The sequence below is a fragment of the Tamandua tetradactyla genome, chromosome 4 (assembly GCF_023851605.1).
Source record: "Tamandua tetradactyla isolate mTamTet1 chromosome 4, mTamTet1.pri, whole genome shotgun sequence".
NCBI classification, from domain to species: Eukaryota; Metazoa; Chordata; class Mammalia; order Pilosa; family Myrmecophagidae; genus Tamandua; species Tamandua tetradactyla.
The window spans coordinates 191114942-191135852 of record NC_135330.1 but is presented as its reverse complement, the minus strand read 5'-3'; the positions used below and the strand labels follow the sequence as shown (position 1 = coordinate 191135852).

General features: G+C 44.1%; 1 protein-coding gene across 9 annotated transcripts in view; it reads right to left on the bottom strand.

The window, feature by feature from the left end:
• Positions 1-610: 610 nt before the first annotated feature.
• Positions 611-20911, bottom strand: part of ATP8A2 (ATPase phospholipid transporting 8A2) — a 656957-nt gene continuing 636656 nt past the window's right edge. For 4 of the 9 annotated variants that reach the window (XM_077158866.1, XM_077158860.1, XM_077158863.1 and 1 more), the window contains 2 exons: positions 10428-10519; positions 860-3276 (listed from right to left, as the gene is read on the bottom strand). In XM_077158866.1, the coding sequence (XP_077014981.1) occupies positions 3179-3276; positions 10428-10519 (190 nt within the window). In that variant the 3' untranslated portion in view covers positions 860-3178. Of the gene's footprint in view, positions 3277-10427; positions 10520-20911 lie in introns of all 9 variants that reach the window. The other 5 variants (XM_077158867.1, XM_077158870.1, XM_077158861.1 and 2 more) reach the window with 3 other exon arrangements.

The following is a 20911-nucleotide window of genomic DNA, read 5'->3' as shown; positions in this document are numbered from 1 at the left end:
AGATCTGGTCAACCGTAAATATTCTGCTGAGAGATGGGACAGACATGTCGGCTACTGCCCCCAAGTTATTTCAAAGCCCCTTCTGATCAGCGAGGAAGACTGCCAAGTGGAAACAGCCAGGCCATCCTGCTTTCCCACCCCCCCTTGTCAATGTCTTCTTCCTGAAGCTACCCGTGCTGGAACACATGTGTGGGCAACGGGACTCAGAACAGAGTTTGCAGAATGGCTGGTCTTTTCCTTCTGCAGTGTCAGGCAGGAGTAGGACATAAAACTGAAAAAAAGTCATTTGTGTACCACACTAGAACACAGATGGGGCAAGGACTCCAGAGAATGAGATGAGTGCTGGGGCCTCACCTGAATGGGCTCTGCCTGGGTCCTGACCTGCCAGCCTACATTTCAGCTGACTGTGTGGCAGTGACAAGTCCCATGTGGCACTTCCACTGGGCTGAGAGCCAGCCTGTGTCCCCAGGGAGGGGTTGTGTGTGACACCGTGACCCCGATTTAAAGATATGGCAAGTGACATAGCCCCTGAGTCTACCCTGCCTAATATTGTACCTCACACATGGTGACAGCTGTGCCTCCTAGAAATCCATTCTAGTCATTTGGCTACAAGAAAATAGAAAGGCATCTCTTCTAATGTTTTCTTCTGCGTGCGTATTTCATTACTACAAAGACTATTTCATTGACTTCTCAAAATAATCGAAAACATACTTAAATCCCAGAAAATCTGAACCGTAACTTTAAGTAAAAATAAGAAAAAAAAAATCTGAAACACACACACTCACATTTAATGCACAACTTTGGCTTGGGAAATCTTCAAAAAAAAGAGCTAAGTATTTGACAAACAATTGAGTTTTAAGTCACTCTCCAAATAGGACTAGGTTCCAAATGAAAGCAAGTCGTCAAGATGCCTAATAGATATTTAGCTCTTTTTCTTTTCTCCTCTGTATTTAGGCCACCTTCTTTTTGGGTGTGTGATAAAGACATACACCTTCTTTTGTTATGTTATTCATAAGCACATTTTTTTGGTTGTTGTGATTCCTACACATCAGCCCTTCAGTGATCCATCTTGCCGATTGCCCTACATAAAAACGCTTTTATTCACACTGGAAGGAATGGCAGTTCTCCGAGCCATGCCTACAGTTCTGCCTTCCCCCAGGCCATCTTTGGTTCCTGGTCTCCTCAAAAGTGAGGGATTCGGGGATTAGTCAATGCAAATGGTACTCTAAATTATTGCAACTTGCCCACTAAGATATTGGTATTTCCAAAATAAAGGGCTAGGATGCAAAGGGCACTCTTGTTTTATTTCCTAATTTAGCACACCCTTCTGGGAGGAACTGTGGCATTTTAACCAATAACAGCTGAGGAGTATTTACTTTATGCCTTTCAAAACTCTGGTCTGGAGGCCAAAACAAGAGAACGCCCTGGGATGCTGCTTGGGGAGGGTTGTAGGTGCTTCCTTTTGTGTCCGTGGAAACCAGGTCCCCGTCTCCCTGAAAATGTGGGACACTGCAGCCATGCAAGCCAGAGACTCAGCCCTTTGCCCTTTGTCTTAGATTTCGGCATTAAGAAAGGTCCTGGCATCTAAAACTGACTAGATAACTAAAGAAAGGATGTCAAGAGTCCAGGGAGTTTCCTTGAAATGTTTGGAACTCTTTTCAGTGTAACCTGCATGTCTCATGAAAACGTTTTCATGGTGATAGCAGCACAATATTGTGAATGCAATTATTGCCACTGAAATGTACAAATAAAAATGGTTAAAATGGGAAATTTTGTGCCACGTTATCACAGTACAATATTTTTTCATTAAAACACACACACACACACACGCAAAAAACAAACAACCTGCACGCCACGGTCTTGTTTAATCTCCTGTACCCAGGAGGTTGACTGTGACAAGCACTGGGGCTTCAGGGCTTGATTTTAGACTTTCCACTGAGATATGGAAGAAAGCCTCTTACATTGCGTCCTCCTGGTTTCTCTATGCCCTTCTTTCTTGCTTTCACCTATGGTCTTTTTGCTGTACCCCCCTCAATTTCCTTCGTTCTCCCTTCCTGGGTTTCTTCCAGCTCCAAAGCTACAGAGTGACAGCTGTGCTACTTCTCTAGGGAGAAATGTCAGGAATGCATTCATCTCCCAACAGAGAAAATCCAAAATGGGCCCCAAACTCTCCACAAAACAAGTATAAGTTCTACATTAAGTGGGGGCCCAAAGTCCAGTGGTCTGGTGGTTGGGAAGGGAGTACTCCCAGGGCAGAGGGCTCCCAGCACCCTGACCCTGTCATCGGAAAGAGGCAGATAAACCCTTAGACTATATGGTGAATAACTAGGTTTCCTTAGTTATAGAAGGAAAAAGGGGATGGAAGAAGGGATTTCTCTCAGCTGCAGCTGAGTCTGCAGTAGGACAAGGAAGAGTGCAGGTCTGGGGCGGTTGTCTGCAGCTCAGGGCTCTTTGCACCCTGGGCAGCCATGCAGGAGGTCTGAGGGGGGCAGGTGTGGACAGGAGGGCCCGGAGAGCCGGCCCAGGCATGGGGAAAGGAGAAATCCTTTCTGGAACATCGATCGGTTTGCCCTGCTGGGAATGTGGCTGGGAGGTTAAAATAAGCATCCTCATATTTACCACCCAGAGATATATTACTGAGATTTCATTGCAATCAAGAAGTTTATGCCAATGTCATACAAACAGAATGTGAATCAAAGCTGGAGAGCAACCGACCTGGAGTGAAGTTTACATGCTGCCTGGAGGACTTAATCTGTGAGGGAACAAAACAGGAAGTGGACGTAGCTCCACTCCAATTACACAGGGTGGGTTTCTCACGCAACAGAAAACCCTTTTGTCTTTCTCCCTGAACAACTCGTCCTGATGTTTAAATGTGGGTGAAACACAACGTTATTAATTTCACACCTCACAGAGCACAGCTGAACGCTTCATAACAACGTAAACAAAAGTTAGGCCAAGCACTACAGACAACTTAGATGGGGGACACATGGATTCCCCAGCTGTGTATCCTCCAGGTTTGCGAGAGAATCTAGAACTAACAAACTGGTTGGCTAAGGCCACAGAAATGTGTTTTCCGGTGTTTGGGTTGCTGACGCCAGTCTCTTTTGCTGAAGATGTGTTAACACTGGATGCCACAAGCCAAATCTCTTAGCTAATGCCAGTCAGGAGAAAGCGCGTCTTATTTCTTCCTTGATTTCTTCTTGGTAGTGTCATAAGCGCGGACTATTTCTTCCTGAGAAACGGGTCCATGCTCTTCTTGAGAAAAGGCATATCCATCTGTAAGAGAGAGGCACAGGGACACTCAGGAGTGTGATGAGGAGCACACCAGGTTTAGCAGAGTTGCTAGTGACCAAGGCAGTTGGCTGGACTGTGAGGTGCTGGCCATCAAGCCTTGGACAGTGGGGTCCTAGGAGGGGGCAGCCTCCCAGGGGCTGATGGTTCTGGAGCGGATGACAAGGCTGTGATGGGAACAGCTCACGGGGCAGGCCTCTTATCCCTGAGGGGCCCGCTGTGCTCAGTCCGAGAAGCATAAACAGTGGCTCACTGGTCCATGTCTTCACCTTCCCACCACTAATCAAGACGAAAGGCGAGCTGTTCTGCTCCGGAAATGCTGCCATCTGCCTGAAACAGAAGGCTGGTCCAGGAATTTATGAAGCCCTAAACATGCCGGGGAAAACACACAGAATGTTGGTTGAGAAGGTGGGCAAAGCACACCTAACGCTCGGAGCATTCCTAGTTTTCAACTGGACTGATCCCAACTGGAAACATGCACCTGAAGCAGGTTTACTTCATTTAAGTAAAGAATTATGATCACAAGATAAAGTCAAGAGGAATTTAGTGATCAGTCCCTGGCCACAGGAAAACTGTGAAAAGAATCAATGAAAAGACAAGGGTGATGATGAATAGCCAACACTTATTCCAAGCTGCTTATGGACGAGCTGCTGTTCTGATGTGCCGTTCATGACTACCACAATTAATCCTCCCAGCCATCCCATGAGATATGATATTGTTCTTCCCTGTTCACAGATGGGGAAACTGAGATACAGGGAGATTTCGTAACTTGCCCTAGGACACCGAGTAAGTGGCCTACCTGGGAATGAAGCCCAGGCAGTGTGAGTCCATCTCCCCCACATCTCATTCTCTGAATTTAGCATTTCTAAGCCAAAAAATGAAGTTTCCCTTTCTCCGTGGGCCATCCCACATTTAAGAGGACTGCTAATCCTTCTGGGTCACGGGCCAGAGGAGTCCACATGGAACCCAGAGAGGAACCAGACATCCTGGCTTGAAGGACAACATAGCAAAAGGCCTGACAATTTTTATTCTCACCCACGTCTATTTAAGATTTATTGATGGAGTTGTTAGTTAATAGGTAGTAGAGAGTTGCCATATTCTCTAAAAGGAGAAAAAGAAATGAGACATTATGCCCATGTGATATTTCCATCATGGATCAATTAATTTACTCAGACATTTGGTTTATAAAGAAACGCTGTCAGAGTCTAAAGGCATATTCTTACAACGTATTAGAATCTTTATGAAGATAGAGGAGGATTTGGAAGGAAAAGAAGGTGCTCATGGTGTGTTCTGCCTCTGTGTAAGCCAGCAGCGGAGAGTGTGTCCCTGGAGCATCCCTGCACTAGCTTTCGTACCCCTCCAGCAAGCCTGCCCATCAGCCATCACTGGAGAATACCCAAAGCTCAGGAGTGTCCCGCGGCCCACATGGTAGGCGTGGCCACCCTGGGAAGGGGGCTGGTTGCAGAAGTGACCTGGCCTGGGAGTTGACCGAGGGTACATGGGCAGCAGCAGGGGGGACCAGGACAGCTGCCTGGGGGAGAAGCAGGACTAGCAGAGAGGGGGAGAGGAAGAGCAGCAGAGAGGATGGACCACAGTGGACTTTTGTCTAGTCATCTCCATTTCTAATTAAACCTAACCAACAGACCCCAATTCCTACCACGTGGCAGCCAGGGTAAAGCTGCCAAGTAAGGGGATGCCCCATAAAACTGGGTACAAGAGCAGGCTGCCTAGAACCAAGACCAGCTGGGCCTTCCTGGGCCCTGAACACAGAAGGAACTGGAGGGGTAGGCTTGTGGACACCTGCGGGTTTGTCTGGAACCTGGAGGCACCCCAAGGGCATTTGGGCTTCCTCATGTTAGCTTTCCAAGGTGGCTCTGTGTGTAGGGACTCGGCATGTGTGCTGCTCCTTAGTACTGAACAGGAAGTGCCTCCTCTTTCCTCTGTCCTCCTAAGATCCTTTAGATTTTCTCTGTGTGGCTCCCAGTCATTGCCATGGACAACTGAGACCTCCATGCCCAGCTTTGGAGTGGCTCCTTCAAACCTCCTGCCTCCAGCCAACCCTGGGTAGCACACATGCCTCCCAGCCCCCAGCCAGCACAGAGTCCTCTTTGTGAACAAGTTTCACCACAGTCCAAGTGGACAGGTCTTGCCTTTGGGTTTTTCAAAGCAACAGTTGGCAAATACCACTGTCTCCCCCCCACCAGGAACAAGACTGTGTACTGTAGTTGACTTGGACAATTTTCATTCTTGGGCCTTTTAAAAAGGACTATTTCTAGGAAACATCTTATATTTTCTGGAGGGAGCCAAGCATTAGTTGTCTTTGGGATCAGATGAGCTATTAGAATGTCTATTCTGCCCCACATGCTTTGTGGGCCTGGCTCCCCACTCTGGATAGGCACATCCTACTCAAAGAAATTGTTCTCACTAGGTAAGGATCACCTTTCTTCCCAGGTAATGGGGAACACCATGTGTATTTGTTTCCCAGAGCTGCTGTAACAAAGAACCACAAACTGGGTGGCCTAACACAACAGAAATATAATGTCTCACAGTTCTGGAGGCTAGAAATCTGAAATCTGTAGGAGAGAATCCTTCCTTGCCTCTTTCTAGTTTCTTGTGGTTTCCTGACAATCCTTGGTCTTCAATCTCTGCCTCAGTTGTCAAACGGCCATGTCTGTCTGTCTGTGTCACCTCTCCACTTAGAAGGATACCCAGTCATATTGGCTCAGGGCTCACCCTCATCCAGTTTGGCCTTGTCTTAACTGATTACATCTTCAAAGACCCTCTTTCTAAATGAGTTCACATTCACAGGAAGGGGGTTAGGGCTTGGACAAGTCTCTTGTGGGGACACAATTTAACCCATAAAACCAAGGAAGTGCACTTTAGAAAAACTTCTGGTGGTAGGAAAATTCACTCTGAGCTCCCTCTCTGGAAGACAGCTTCTGCTCCTCACCATGCTGGCACCTTTGGTTTTATGGAATGAAGTGGCTAAAGCACTAAGGGCAAGAAAATGAGTCCTTGGCCATTTGTTGGGCTCTTTAACCTCTCTGGGCCTTGGTTTACTTTTTTGTAGAATAAGGGGCCTACCACAGGGGAGGTCCAAGGGCTCTCCGGCACTATTTGGCCTCCAGGAATTTTCTTTGGTCAACCACACCCAGGTCTCTGAGCCCTTCTCCTTCTTTCAGTACAAGTCTGCACCAATGGAAGTGCCCTCTAAGTCCACGTCAGAAAGGCAAGGAGTCTGTTTCAACAATCCATCCAAACAGAACAATTACTACCTTAATTTTTTGATGTGTTTTTTTGGGGGGGTGGGGAAGGGTAGGGATAGGGTAGGGAAATGGAGAGTACTTGTTGGGACATAAAACATAATTTGGTAGTGTCCTTTTGGGAAAGGTATTTTAGCATTTGGAATTGCCTACTCCTTGCTCAAATGGAAGGTGCAAAGACCTTGACTTCTATTTATACTGTTTTTAATTCATAACACCCCTGGGCCTGCTGAGAGCCCAGCTTGTAGTCATACCACTTCTTGGCTTATATTTGTTTCCCTGGTACCAGGGTCTCCCACAGGCTCCTAGAGGGATCATTCAGCCTCTTGGGAGGGGAAGGAGTTCTAGAACTCCATCAGAAGGGAGAGCAGAGAGTTTTTCTCATTCTACTGTAAACCAGATGTCCTTGCCAAAGGCTTCTCCACCGGTTCCTATGGGTGGCATCTGCCAGTGGCTTCCAGAATGTGGGTTTCTTGACTAGACCATATGAACTTTATAATTCAGGGACAAAAGGAGGATCGTCTGGCAGGTTTATCCCAGGGGGTGTCTCCTCCCTGGTTCAGATATAAAATATTTTCCTCTTAGAAATCAGGCCAGGTGGGAGTTAGAACCGTAATGGGAGAAATTTTAGTGGGACAACAGCAGCCGTCATCATTCAGCCTGCCTCTGCCTACCCTGCCCCACCCAACAGCCTGACGGAGACACATTAGCGGATCACCAGGCTTGGCCTAATGCACATTTAACTGCCATGTGCATCCAAATGGGGAGCTCCGAGGAAGCCTCCAGCTCTTTGCATTTTCCACTTTCATTAATCTTTCTGGACATCCTGACAGCCAGAAAGTAATGATGGGACCTGGAGAAAGTGCTCAGTGGCTCTAACTCCTGAGCATTCCCTGGCTGGCTTCCTAAGGCAGCTGCATGTTAAATACTCAGCCAGTGCCAGAACTGGGGGACAGAAGGGGGTCGGTGGAAGGAGATGGAAGGGTAGGTGAATTTCTTGGTCGTTTTGTCTTCTCCTGTTGGACCATTTGGTGAAGTCCATAAAATTGTTATTTTCCACTATTTGAGTAGCATTCCTTTGAATCTGAGCTCTGATAACATCTTAATAGAAGCAGCAGTTTGCTGTCTGCAAAAAGAAATGGAAGGGGGAAGAACACTGGCACAAGAGGGAAATTAGACGCCAGAGGAAATGCTGATCTCAATTACGGAGAGTGGGTTTTTTAATCGGGTGGCTCAGAGGGCGTAGACGTGCTTCCAAGTTAGAATGTTTTCCTCCCAGTTTCCTGGGAAGACTGGGGCTCGGGTCAGCTGGAGAATGGACCCAGGAGGAGCAGGGGAGGCCGAGACCGGCACCCAGGACTTCCTGCATGCCAGGCTCCATTTGGACCACAAGACAGCGTTCTCTACCTGTTAATAACACTGACGAAGTGAGTGACGAATGAGGTGCGTTCTGCTAGCTGCTGAGTGATTGTAAACTGTAGTGTGATTTGGGAAGCTTTTTTTCTTATATTTGTTCAGTGGATTTCTCATCCCCACCTCCTTCATGTTATTGAGAGCTAAGAAAAATGTTTCGCAGTAGTTTTAGGACATTTATGGTTCCTCCATGAAACTTTTCACTTGGTCTCTGACTGCAATATTGAGCTCCAGGACTGTGTATTCCTTCTAGCGCTACTTTAAATCACTGACTGGAGAAGCCGCGTGGCTGGCAGTGTGGACTCTGCAGTGTAGGGAGCCAGGAAGGGTTTCCTGCGTGTACGGTAGGGAGATGGTGCTTCGCCTCCATCACCGGGAAGTCTCAGAAAGACTGCCGTAGATGTGAATTATTATTCCATTTTTTTCCAGAGGAGAAAATAAGTTTAGAAAAACATGCAAGCTGCCCAAAGTTACGCAGCTGATGGCAGACTGAGTGTTTAATAATAATAATTGTAACAGAAGCCATGGTAGCAGTGGTGACACCCAACAGTTATTGAGCTCTTTATATTGTCAGGTGTCGTTCTAGATCCTGTACGAATACATATATAAAATCTCATTTAACCCCCCCAAATACCGCAAAGTAGGTTCTCCTAGTGGCCTATTTTACAGATGTCAAAACAGAGAGGTTAAGAAACCTGCTGGAGGTCACACAAAAGTCCCAGAGGTGGGATCTGATCCAAGGCCCTGAGATGAGACCCCAAAGACGATGGCAGAACGACGGGGTCTGAGATGAGACCCGCCAGACTCCATCGGATCCGACTCCCTCTTGGAGTCGTTTAGGGATTGAATCGTGCCCCCCACAAAGAATTCCTGCCTAACCCACGTCCTGTGAATTTGGAAATAGGGTCTTTGAAGATACAATTAGTTAAGATGAGGTCCAACTAGAGCAGAGTGAGCCCTAATCCAGTGTGACCAGTATCCTTATAAAAGGTGAGAAGAGACACAGACAGACAGACAGACAGAGGGGAGACGGCCCCGTGAGGACCAGAGTGGAGGTGGAAGTGATGCATCTTCAAACACCAGGCACAGCAGGCAACCACCAGAAGCTGGAGAAGCTGGAAGGACAAGGAAGTTTCTCCCCCGTAGTTCAGGGAAGGTGGGCCCTACAGACAGCTGGACTGCAGACTTCCAGCCTCCAGGCCTGGGAAGATACATTTCCCTTGTTCCGGCAGCCCTAGGAAACTAAGTCAATGTCAGACAGCCAGAGGCTGCCACCCAGATTCCACGGCTCGGTCACTGGGCACGGGAGGGCCAGGTCCCTGGTGACCGGCACCTCTTTCACCTGCTCCCGGGCTCAACCACCCCCTCAGGGGCCTGTGGTACAGCGTGTCACGCCTTCCATATTAATACTCCACAGGGTGTGTGAGGGGAGGGAGAGAATCCCCAAAGTGGTGACATTCTCTTGCTTTCCTTCTTTCTCCATGAGAAAGTGCGCACGTTCGCTTACGGAGCTCAACAGAGACTCAATGTAAATCCTACAATGTCTGTGCATCTAATGGGATACTTCAATATAATGCTCAACTTTCCTGAAGCTTTTCTTGTTCTACCAAGATTTTCTTTCTCAGCTCAAGGAGGAAAGGAAGGGAGGAGGTGGGGGTCGGATGAAGGGAGGAGGTGGGGGTCGGATAAAGGGGCACGAGTAACAGAGGATATGGCTTTGGAGAAGGAGGCTGACAGACAGAGACAGGGTCAGACAGCTGACCTACCGGGTCCTGGGGAAGGTGATCGATCTGCACAAAGCAGGGTCTCAAGGGACACCTGGGATCTAGAGACTGGACGCTAAACGGCTTGCTCACTAATAACAAGCCCACAAGATCCCAGAGCGCACCTCGTCTTTCAGGGCCTCCCCTTCCCCCCTTCCCCGCTCCCTTGCCCCTGGTCCCCGTGCCCCACTCCATACATCCCTGTGAGACCCCTTCGGTGGAAGCAAATCTGGGCTTCCAAGCCCTCCGAGGTGGGCCACCAAGGACAGGTGTGGAGAACCTTCTTTGGAGAAGCAGGTGGTGCCCCCCCCCACCCCCCTCATACCACAATTGTTGTTTTAATGTATTTGTTAAAAGTAAATAAAACACAGTTCATATTGCTATCTTTGGGGTGAACTAATTTTAAAATATTATTACTTGAAATTACCAAAAAAAAAAAAAAAATCCTACTGGGAGCTTGACTGAAGGATCTTAAGAAACATCAGGATTTTAAATTTAAGGATTTTTGTCATTCAGGCATTTGATTGGGTCCCTGGGAATTTACCTACATTCAGGCTGCACTTGCCTCGGGCCACCTACACTAATTCCACTTGGAAATGTGCGCCTCTGCTTGGCAGCTGTCACCCTCCCTGCGAGCGCCACCCACACCTTCCTTCAACGCCCCGCGGACCCACCCCCACGCAGGGCAGCTACTTACGCGGGACCCCTTGCTGGAGAGAACCTCCTCGGAACAGCGTCGGGGGCGTCTTCCTGCTAAGTCTCTTTAACAGGCGATCACGCTCATTCGTCCTGCAAGTAAATCAAACACTGGTCAGCCTCGAGCTCCTTCGAGCTCCTTCGGTCCCAGCTCAGAGGTCCTCAGCGCAGTTTCTAACAGCGGGTTGAAAATAAAACAGGCAGACAGTGGGGGGAAGCTTCCCCACATCAAGAAAAATGTCCCGTCTCATAAGCCACCCTATTATTTACCTTAGATGCTATCTTGACACTTTGAGTGCATGGCTCCGTCTTCTAAAAGGCTCTCTGTTTTCAGTCTGAACAGCGCACAGCGCCTCTGAACTCTGCCTTCCTCCTAATTGAAGTGCCTGACAAGCGCCCTTTTCATTCCGGGCAAAACCCGCGGCTTCCCAGAACACTTTTTTTTTTTGCAGGGAGTGATCAGTGTTTCTATGGTAAACGTCTCAAAAAATCTTGATCCCACCTGCAGTCTGTCTTTCCCAAAGCCAAAAATCTGTCCTGGGGCGAGAGATGGGACAAATGAATCACAGGCCCCCAGTCAAGAGAAATAGTTCTTTCTGCAGAACTGGCTTTTATTTTTGAACCACAAAGTGGAAATAAGGCAAGTTTCCTTCTCGAACACAAGGATCACATACTCTTCTCCTCATACTCCTTAAATTACCCCAAGGCTGCCACTGCTGTAAAGAAAAAGGGAAGTATACTGGAGGACCAGCTACGGCTTCTTTCCATAAACTAAAAGGTGGTGCTTGGAAATTACCCACTTGAGCTGAATTGCTTTGCTTTCTCCCCTGTCAGGATGCCACCGGCCAGGTCGGAAAGAGGCTTCTGGTGATGGGAGATTGCCCATGGCCCCAGTCTGTCATTTGTGGGCCTCTGAGGACATGGGAAGCTACAGTTGCTTGCAATCCCAAACCCCGTCTACAGGCTCCAGCCTGACCGCAATGCCCTTCACAGCCATCCCAAGGGTCGGCTGAAGAAGATCCCATGGGCTGAAATCCATTTTGCACTTGGGTTTCCAGGGAGATCATTTCCTGACTGTCTTGGTTGAAATGATGTTTAATTCATCACCAATTAAGGGCGAGCCTTGGCTAGCTCAGCTTAGCAGAACGAACCATGGCTGATAAGGAAAAAAGACTTTTCCTACTCCTTCACAGCAGCTTTCCTTTCCCTCTCGTATCTTTCTCTTCCATGAGCCAAATTAATCTCACTGGGTCCTGCTGAGCGGCTGCCCTTCTCTTCAGTGACATGCAGATAAATGGGCCACGCTGGAGCGCCTGTCTCTCTGGGGTGCCGCAGCGTCCAGACCATTAGCAGCCCCCTGGGCCGTGTGGCTGCAGGGGTGGGGGGGGTTGTGACAAAAGGCCTGTCCTCCCTGTTTGACACTTGCTACTAGACAGTCACGATTCCTGCCTAGGAGACACGGCTGTTCATGCCTGGGGCACGGCGAGTCTGCCTGGGCCGGGGGTCTGTGCCCTTTGGAAACACCAAGGGAGACCAGTGCACTCTTTCCCCAGAACTGGGGGACAGAGCAGGGCTGAGCTCCAACCCTCACGCCTCTCTTCCACCCTGGTCGGCTGGGCAGCTCCTGAAGCTCCCAGGCATGGAGCTTCATAACCTCACAGAGGGGAGCCACAAATCTTGGTGTCTCACTTTGCAGGTGAGGAAACAGAAACTTGGACGTGTCAACTAACATGCTACTTCTTCCCACCTCCTGTCCTCTTCTGGCCTATGACAGAAGACAATGTCCTCATGGAATGGCGTACATTTTCCTTTCTTTTAAGGATGAAATATTCTAAGCATATGGAAACGGTCAAAAATGAGTAAAACAAATATCCACCCACCCACTCACTCTTTCAGCTTTAAGGGATGTTAAGTACCATTCTATGTAGCCATGCTTTGGAGGGACTCACTCTGTCCCACAGCCCTCCTTCCCACCCCACACGGTGAGGGGTCCATGGGGCCAAGGAGACATGTCCACCCACAGCCCTAGAAGTCCCTGCTCAGTGACCTTAAGCCTGCATCCAGGGACAGCCTGGCCCCTTCCCTGGATTTGTTGCTCTGAAAGTAGAGCAGGCAGCTGTGTCCCCACCCTATTCATAACGACGCATCAATCTAGATCTGCAACTATCTGATAGCTTAATTTACAACTTTCAAATATTTAGACAGAGTACGTGGTCTCCGTTTACACTCTTGCACCAAGTACCGCAAATGTTAGGAGTGGGCCTGGCTGTGATTACTCCTTCAGATTTTAACAAAACAAATAAAATCCTAAATATAACATTCCCTTTTTACTCCACCCTGATCCCATTCCTCTCCCTTCTACTAAATGAAGTTACAAATACTCTACTAGTCAATATCTTATTTGTCTGCTACATGTATATATATTCACAATTCATATGTTTTAAATGTATTTTATTTTATGCATCCTATTTACTATGCTTTGTTTGCACCTATTTTTTTCTCTTTTCTTGCCTTCTGTAGAATTGATTAAGTTTTCTTATTTTCTTTCGTTTTGTCTCCTGGTTCAGAGGAATACCTTATCATTTATTTTAGTGGTCATTCTTAAGTTTTTAACATGCATATTTGACAAGGGCAAAAATTAGAAAATAAGTTAACCCATTCCTTGAATAAAACAAGGAGTTTAGAAAGCCTAACTCTGATTTTCCCCATCTCGTCTTTTTTTCCCCAGCACTGAAACTTTCTCAGTCTGACTGCTGTTCCATGCAGGTAATGCCTTTTCTTTCTTTTGCTTTTACAAGAGTTCTCGTTGTCTTTGATGTTTTGCAGCTTCACTACAACACTCGGTGCGATGAGGTGTAGAGCGCTTCTCTGTCTTGCTCAGCTGCTCAGGCCTGTGAAGCCATAACCCCATAATTTGTTCTTCTTCACTTATGGAAAACTCTCTCTGAACACTATCTCTCCCCTCCTCTGTTTTTGCTTGTCCTGGAGCTTCTATCAGATCTCTCACCCTTTCTCTCATTCTACTTTCCACATCCCTAAATCTCTTCCTTATCTCACGCTGGCTTTATCTAAACTGTGTTTAAAACCATGCTTCAGAGAGACTTGCCTTTTGCCTCTGCCAGGGACCTGGGGTGGGGGAAGGGGTTCTGCCTATTTTACACCAATTTCTATATCAATATCTTAGCTTGGGGACCCTGCAGCATTGGGAATGGTCTAAAATTGGACCTCATACGTGAGCACGTGGACTTCCAGTTTCCAGTGTGCATTTTTTCCTCCCTTGCTCCGGGCACACACTGTGATTCATTGCTCCTTTTCCAGTCCACTTTCTGTTTCAGTAAAATGGCAGCCCAACAAAATGTTCAGCTTTAGGCACAGAGTTCTATCCCATCTCGCATGGAACTGACGTCTTATCTTCTTTCCCTCATTAAACCCCAATCTCCAGCCCCTGAAGCCTGCACTAATTTTGATATTCCAAAACAGTTACCTCTACCTCTGCTTCAGCTCCCTCTGACCCTGCTGGCTCCGATGTCTCCCATTTCTTGCACATGAGGTTTTCCTTAATCTTCTTTTGAGTTAGGTTCTGTATGGAAAGCCTTTCTTTCTTCATATTACACCCAGCATTTCTATGCATGTGGAAAGTTCTTCTCTGAACCCTCGTAGTCTGCTATATTGCTTCTACTTGGTTTACATTAATATTCTGTATTTCCTTAACCCAACTACTAGAAGGCATTATGTCTACTGAACAAGATCACAGAACTATTCTTTCCTCCAAGATATGCTACACTTAGTACAAGCCTTTTCTGCAGATTTAAAAGAATAGTGGATTTAGAATGGAAGTGAGGACATTACTTCCCTCTCCCCAGAAACAAAAAGAATCATAAGTGGATGCTAAGAATAACTGTATGCAAATAAATTAGATAATCTAGATGAAATGAACAAATTCCTAGAAGCACGCAAACTATTTACACTAACTCTTGAAGTAATGGAAGATCTCAACAGACCAATAACAAGTTAAGAGATGGAATCAGTAATATAAACCCTTCAAATAAAGGAAAGGTTAGGACCATATGCTGGTTTGAAAGGATGTATGGACCCTAGAAAAGCCATGTTTTAATCAAAATCCCATTTGGTAATGGCAGAATAATCCCTATTCAATACTGTATGTTTGAATCTGCAATTAGATCATCTCCCTGGAGATGTATCCCAATCCAGAGTGGTTATTAAACTGGATTAGGTGACAATATGTCTCCACCCATTTGAGTGGGTCTTGATTAGTTTCTGTAGTCCTATAAAAGAGGAAACATTTTGGAGAATGAGCAATTCAGAGAGAGCAGAGAACGTTGCAGCACCACAAAGCAAAGAGTCCACAGCCAGTGACCTTTGGAGATGAAGAAGGAAAACGCCTCCTGGGGAGCTTCATGAAACAGGAAGCCAGGAGAGAAAGCTAGCAGATGACTCCCTGTTAGCCATGTGCCCTTCCAGCTAAGAGAGAAACTGTGACTGTGTTCGCCATGTGCCTTCTCACTTGAGAGAGAAACCCTGAACTTCATCGGCCTTCTTCAACCAAGGTATCTTTCCCTGGATATCTTTGATTGGACATTTCTATTGACTTGTTGTAATTGGGACATTTGCTCAGCCTTAGAACTGTAAAGCAGCAACTTATTAAACTCCCCCTTTAAAATGCCATTCCATTCCTGGTATTGCATTCCGGCAGCTAGCAAACTAGAACAGACCCGATGGTTTCAGTGAGCAGTTTTACCAAACATTCAAAGAATTAACACCAATCTTGCTCAAACTCAACCAAAAAATTTAAGCATAGACAAGACTTCTCGATATATTCTATGATGCCAGCATTACCTACTCTAATACAAAAACTAGATAAATTTAAGCCAAGTAAAGAAAATCACAGACCAATACTGTTCATGAATATAGAGGCAAAATCCTCAAATAAATAGTAGCCACCTATGTTAGTTAGATTCAGTTGTCAACTCGGCCAGGTGAGCATACCTAGTCTTGTTGCTGCGGACATAAGCCAATGGTATGTGAACCTCATCTGTTGCTAATTACATCTGCAGTTGGCTAGGAGGCGTGTCTGCTGCAATGAGTGACATTTGACTTAATTGGCTGGTGCTTAAATGAGAGAACGCAATGTAGCACACAGCTAAGCAGCTCGGCATTCCTCATCTCAGCACTAGCAGCTCAGCCCAGGCCTTTGGAGATGCAGAAAGGAGTCACCCTGGGGGAAAGCTGTTGGAACCCAGGGGTCTGGAGAGAAGACCAGCAGAGACCATCCTGTGCCTTCCACGTAAGAAAGAACCTCAGTGGAAAGTTAGCTGCCTTTCCTCTGAAGAACCAACAAAATAAATCCCCTTTTATTAAAAGCCAATCCATCTCTGGTGTGTTGCATTCCGGCAGCTAGCAAACTAGAACACCACCCAAATTTAACAGCACGTTAAATTATACACTACGATCAGGTAAGTTTTTTCCCAGCTATGCATGGATAGTACAATGTAAGAAAATCAATTAATGTAATATACCACACTAATAGAAAGAAAGGGAAAAAGAACAAGTGATCATATCAGTTGATGCAGAAAAGGTATTTGGCAAAATCCAGAGGGTTTGGGAAAGGGTCTTCCTGACAAAACACTCAGAAGATGAGGAATAGAGGAACCATCTTCAACATTATAAAGGGAATATATGAAAAACTCACAGCTGACATCATCCTCAATGGTAAAAGATCGAAAGCTTTTCCCCTAAGATCAGGAACAAGATAAGGATGCCCATTGTCACCACTGTTATTGAAACAGTACTGCAAGTTCTAGCCAGAGCAACTGGTCAAGAAAAATAAATAAAAGGTACCCAATAGTAAAGGAAGAAATAAAACTCTCCGTATTTGCAAATGACATGATCCTAAACATAAGAGATCCTTAAAATGCACAACAAGACTTTTGGAGCTATAAATGAATTCTACAGTGGCAGGGTATAAGATCAACACACAAAAATCACTGGCACAAGAATCAGTGGTGTTTCTATACACAAGTAATGAAAAATTTGAAGGGGAAAATTTTAAAATATCCATTTACAATAGCAACTAAATGAATCAAATATTTAGGCATAAATTTAAGCAAGAATGTAAAGGACTTGCACATAGAAAATCACAAATCATAGCTGAAAGAAGTTAAAGAAAAGTCAAATAAAGGTAGGTCATTTCATGTTCCTGGATTGCAGGACTAAATACTGTTAACGTATCAATTCTATCAAAAGTGACAGGTTCAATGCAATTTCAATCAAAATCCCAAGAGACTTCTTTGCTGAAATGTAAAAACCACACATCAAATTCATATGGAGGGGTAAGCAGGCCTGAATACCCAAAAACATCTTGAAAAAGAAAAACAAAGTTGAAGAACTCACAGTTCCTGAATTAAAAACTTATTACAAAGCTATAGTAATCAAATAGTGTGGTACTAAGTCCCCTTGGGGGAATGGTGAGAAAGGGGGAAAATTCAACTTTCCCAAGTGGAGAATTCTTGATATTCTCACAAGCAGTGGGGCAACCAAAGCAATAGGCTGAGCTCCCAATCTTGGGGTTTGTTCATATGAACTTAACCCTGCAAAGGACAGGCTAAGACTACTTCAAATTAGGCCTGAAAGTCATCCCAAGAGAACCTCCTTCATTGCTCAGATGTGGCCACTCTCTCTCTCAGCCAACATGACAAGCAAACTCACTACTCTGCCCCTCTCTACGTGGGACATGACTCCCAGGGGTGTGGACCTTCCTGGCAACGTGGAACAGAAATCCTAGAATAAGCTGGGACTCGGCACCAAGAATTGAGAAAACCTTCTCAACTGAATGGGGGAAGAGAGAAATAAGACAAAATAAAGTGTCAATGACTGAGAGATTCCAAACAGAGTCGAGAAGTTATCCTGGAGGTTATTCTTAAGCATTAAATAGATATCACCTTTTTAGTTAAGGCATAACTGAGAGGCTAGAGGGAACTGCCTGAAAATGCAGAGCTGTGTTCCAGTAGCCACGTTTCTTGAAGATGATTGTATAATGATATAGCTTTTGCAGTGTGACTGTGTGATTGTGAAAACCTTGTGTCTGATGTTCTCTTATCTACCTTATGGACAGATGAATAAAACATATGGATTAAAAATAAATAAATAATGGGGGAACAAATGTTAAAATAAATTTAGTAGATTGAAATGCTAGTGATCAATGAAAGGGAGGGGTAAGGGGTATGTTATGTATGAATTTTTTTGTTTTCTTTTTATTTCTTTTTCTGAATTGATGCAAATGTTCTAAGAAATGATCATGATGATGAATATACAACTATGTGATGGAAAATAAAAAGAATGTTCATATTGTATGTTGATTGGTTTTATTAATAAAAATTAAAAAAAAAATAGCGTGGTACTGGCACAGGGATAGACGTATAGAGCAATGGAGCTGAATTAAGAGTTTGGAAATAAACCTTAAACTTATGGCTAACTGATCTTTGACAAAGGTGACAAGTGCACTCATTGGAGAATGAACAGTTTCTTCAACAAATGGTGGTGGGAGAGCTAGAGAGCCACACACAAAAGAATGAAACTGGACCCCTACATTATACCATATGCAAAAATGCAAAATAGATCAAAGGGCTAAAAATAAGAACCCAAATTATTAAACTCTTAGAAAAAAACATAGGGAAACCTGTTCAGGATCTTGTGTTAGGCAGTGGTTTCTTATACTTTATACCCAAAGCACAAATAATAAAAGAAAAAACAGACAAATGGGAATCATCAAAATTTAACTTTTCTGCATTAAAGGACTCTATCAAAAAAGGAAAAAGGCAACCTACAGGATGAAGGAAAATATTTAGAGACCACATGTCTTATAAGGGTTTAATATCCAAATATACAAAGAACTCCTACAACTCAGCAACAAAAAGACACATGACCCAATTAAAAAACTGGGAAAAAAACTCGAATAGACATTCTTCAAAGAAGACATACAAATGGGCAAAAGGCACATGAAAAGATTCCCATCATCGCTAACTATTAGGTAAATGCAAAAAAACACCACCATGAGACACCACCTCATACCTACTAGAATGGCTACTATTCAAAAAACAGAAAATAGCAAGTATTAGAGAGGTTGTGGAGAAACAGGCAAAATAATTCATGTTAGTGGTAATGTAAAATGCTGCAGCCACTCGAAAAGAGTATGGTGATTCTTCAGAAAGGTAGGTATTACCGCATGACCTAGCAATTCCACTTTTAGGTATATATCCAAAATTACAAAAAACTGGAACTTGAGTAGACATTTACATACTGATATTCATGGTGGCATCATTCACAATTGCTAAAAAGTGGAAGCAGCTCAATTGCCCATCAATAGATGAACAGATAAATAAAATGTGGTGTATCTATACAATGGAATATTATTCAGTCCTAAAAAAGGAATTAAGTTCTGAGACATGCTACCACATGGATAAATCCTGAACACATTAGCTTAGTGAAATAAGACACTCACAAAAGGACCAATACCGTTTGATCTCACTTTTGACATAAGCAGAATAGGCATATTCATAAAGTTAGAAACTAGAATATAGGTTACCAGTGGCTGAGTGGGAGAGGGGAATGGGAACTTAGTTTAATTGGTATGGAGTTTCTGCTTTGGGTGATAGAAAAGTTTTGGTTAGGGATAATGGGGATTGTGGCATAATTTTGCCTATGTAATTAACACCACTGAATTGTATATTTGGAGGGATGAAAAGGAAATTTTTAGGTTGTATATAGGTTACCACACACACACACACCCATATAACTATACAACACAAAGAGGCATAATTATAATGATATTGTTTCATGAATTGTAACAAAGATACCACAGTAATATAAAATGTTAATGGGGAAAACTGTGTTCTTTCTGCATGATATTTCTATAAATCTACAATGGCTCAAATTGAAAAAAAAGGAAAAGACAGACAAGAGCAACAGGTCTGACAAAGCTTTAGGCTGTGAAAGAATACCAGAATTTATAAAAACACTTTACTGGAAGTGGCTCATGTATTGCCTTCTGCAGGTTCTCCAATGTTGAAATCCCAAGGAATACTGTTTCCCAAATTTGTCTTTCTTCTTTAAGCAAGAAAAAGACCATTGTGAATAGAAATTATTAAAAAATTATCATAAATAATAAAGTTAGAAAAGCTCAAGATAGAGAGGTGGTGGAAATCAGGTTAATAAATGTTTATAACATTATATTATCTGCATATGGCTTGGAAGTGATCCACTCAGATAAATAGGGAAAAACTGAAGAAAATGCAACCAATATGTATCTTGGTTAACTGCGTTAATGACAAAAAAACAAAAGATTAGTACAAATTAGCATGGGGAAGAACAATACAGAGCAATGAGATTTGTGTTAAAAAAAAAAAAGGAGGGGGGTACAAGGGTGGCTCAGTGGTAGAATTCTCACCAGCCATGCGGGAGACTCGGGTTTGATTCCTGGCCCATGCACTTCCCCACCCCAAAAAAATTATTTAAAAAAGGAGGGAGAATCTGAGATAAAGGGGATCCAAATGGGAGATAAATTCCCTCCCACCACCTGAAAAAACACATTGGTTTTTTTTTGCAAAATTCAACACCCACTCATGATACAAACAAAACAAAATCAAACAATAATCTCTCAGCAATTTAAGAACAGAAGAGAACTTGCTCAACTTGAAAGAGAACATCTACAAAAACATATTGCCAGCACCATCCTTAATGGTGAAAGATGAATGCTTTTGCTGTAAAACCGGAAAAAAGTAAAGGATGTCTGCTCCCACAGCTCTTATGCAGCCCAGCTCTGGATGCTCTAGCTAGTACAATAAGGCAAGAAAAGGAAATGTGATGCATACAGATTTGAAAGGAGGTAACAAACTGTCCCAATTGGCAGATGACATGATGACTAGGTAGAAAGTCCCAAGAAATCTACATATATTAAAAATTCCTGGATCTAATAAGTAACAAAACAAGTTTGCAGGATTCAAGATCAACACAGAAAAATCAGTTGTATTGCTGTCTGCTAGCAGTGTACAAATGGACACTGAAATTGAAAATACAACTTACAATTGCTCAAAAAATGAAATATTTAGGGTTAAATCTAGCAAAAAATGTACAGGATTTGGATGTGGAAAACTATACAAGGCGGATGAAAGAAATAAAAAATCATCTAAATAAATGGAGGGATATGCCATTTTCATGGATTAAAAAACTCAACATAGTAAAAACATAAATTCTCCTCAAGCTAATATGCAGGTTTAATAGAATTCCTATCAACATCCCTGCAAGATTTTTTGTAGATATAGACAAGATTATTCTAAAATATATATGGAAAGGCAAAGGAACTAGAATAGTTCAAACAATTTTGAAAAAGATTGAAGTTGAAGGAATCCATCTATCTGATGCCAAGGCTCTGTATATAGCTACAGTAAGCAAGACTGTGTGGTATTCTTA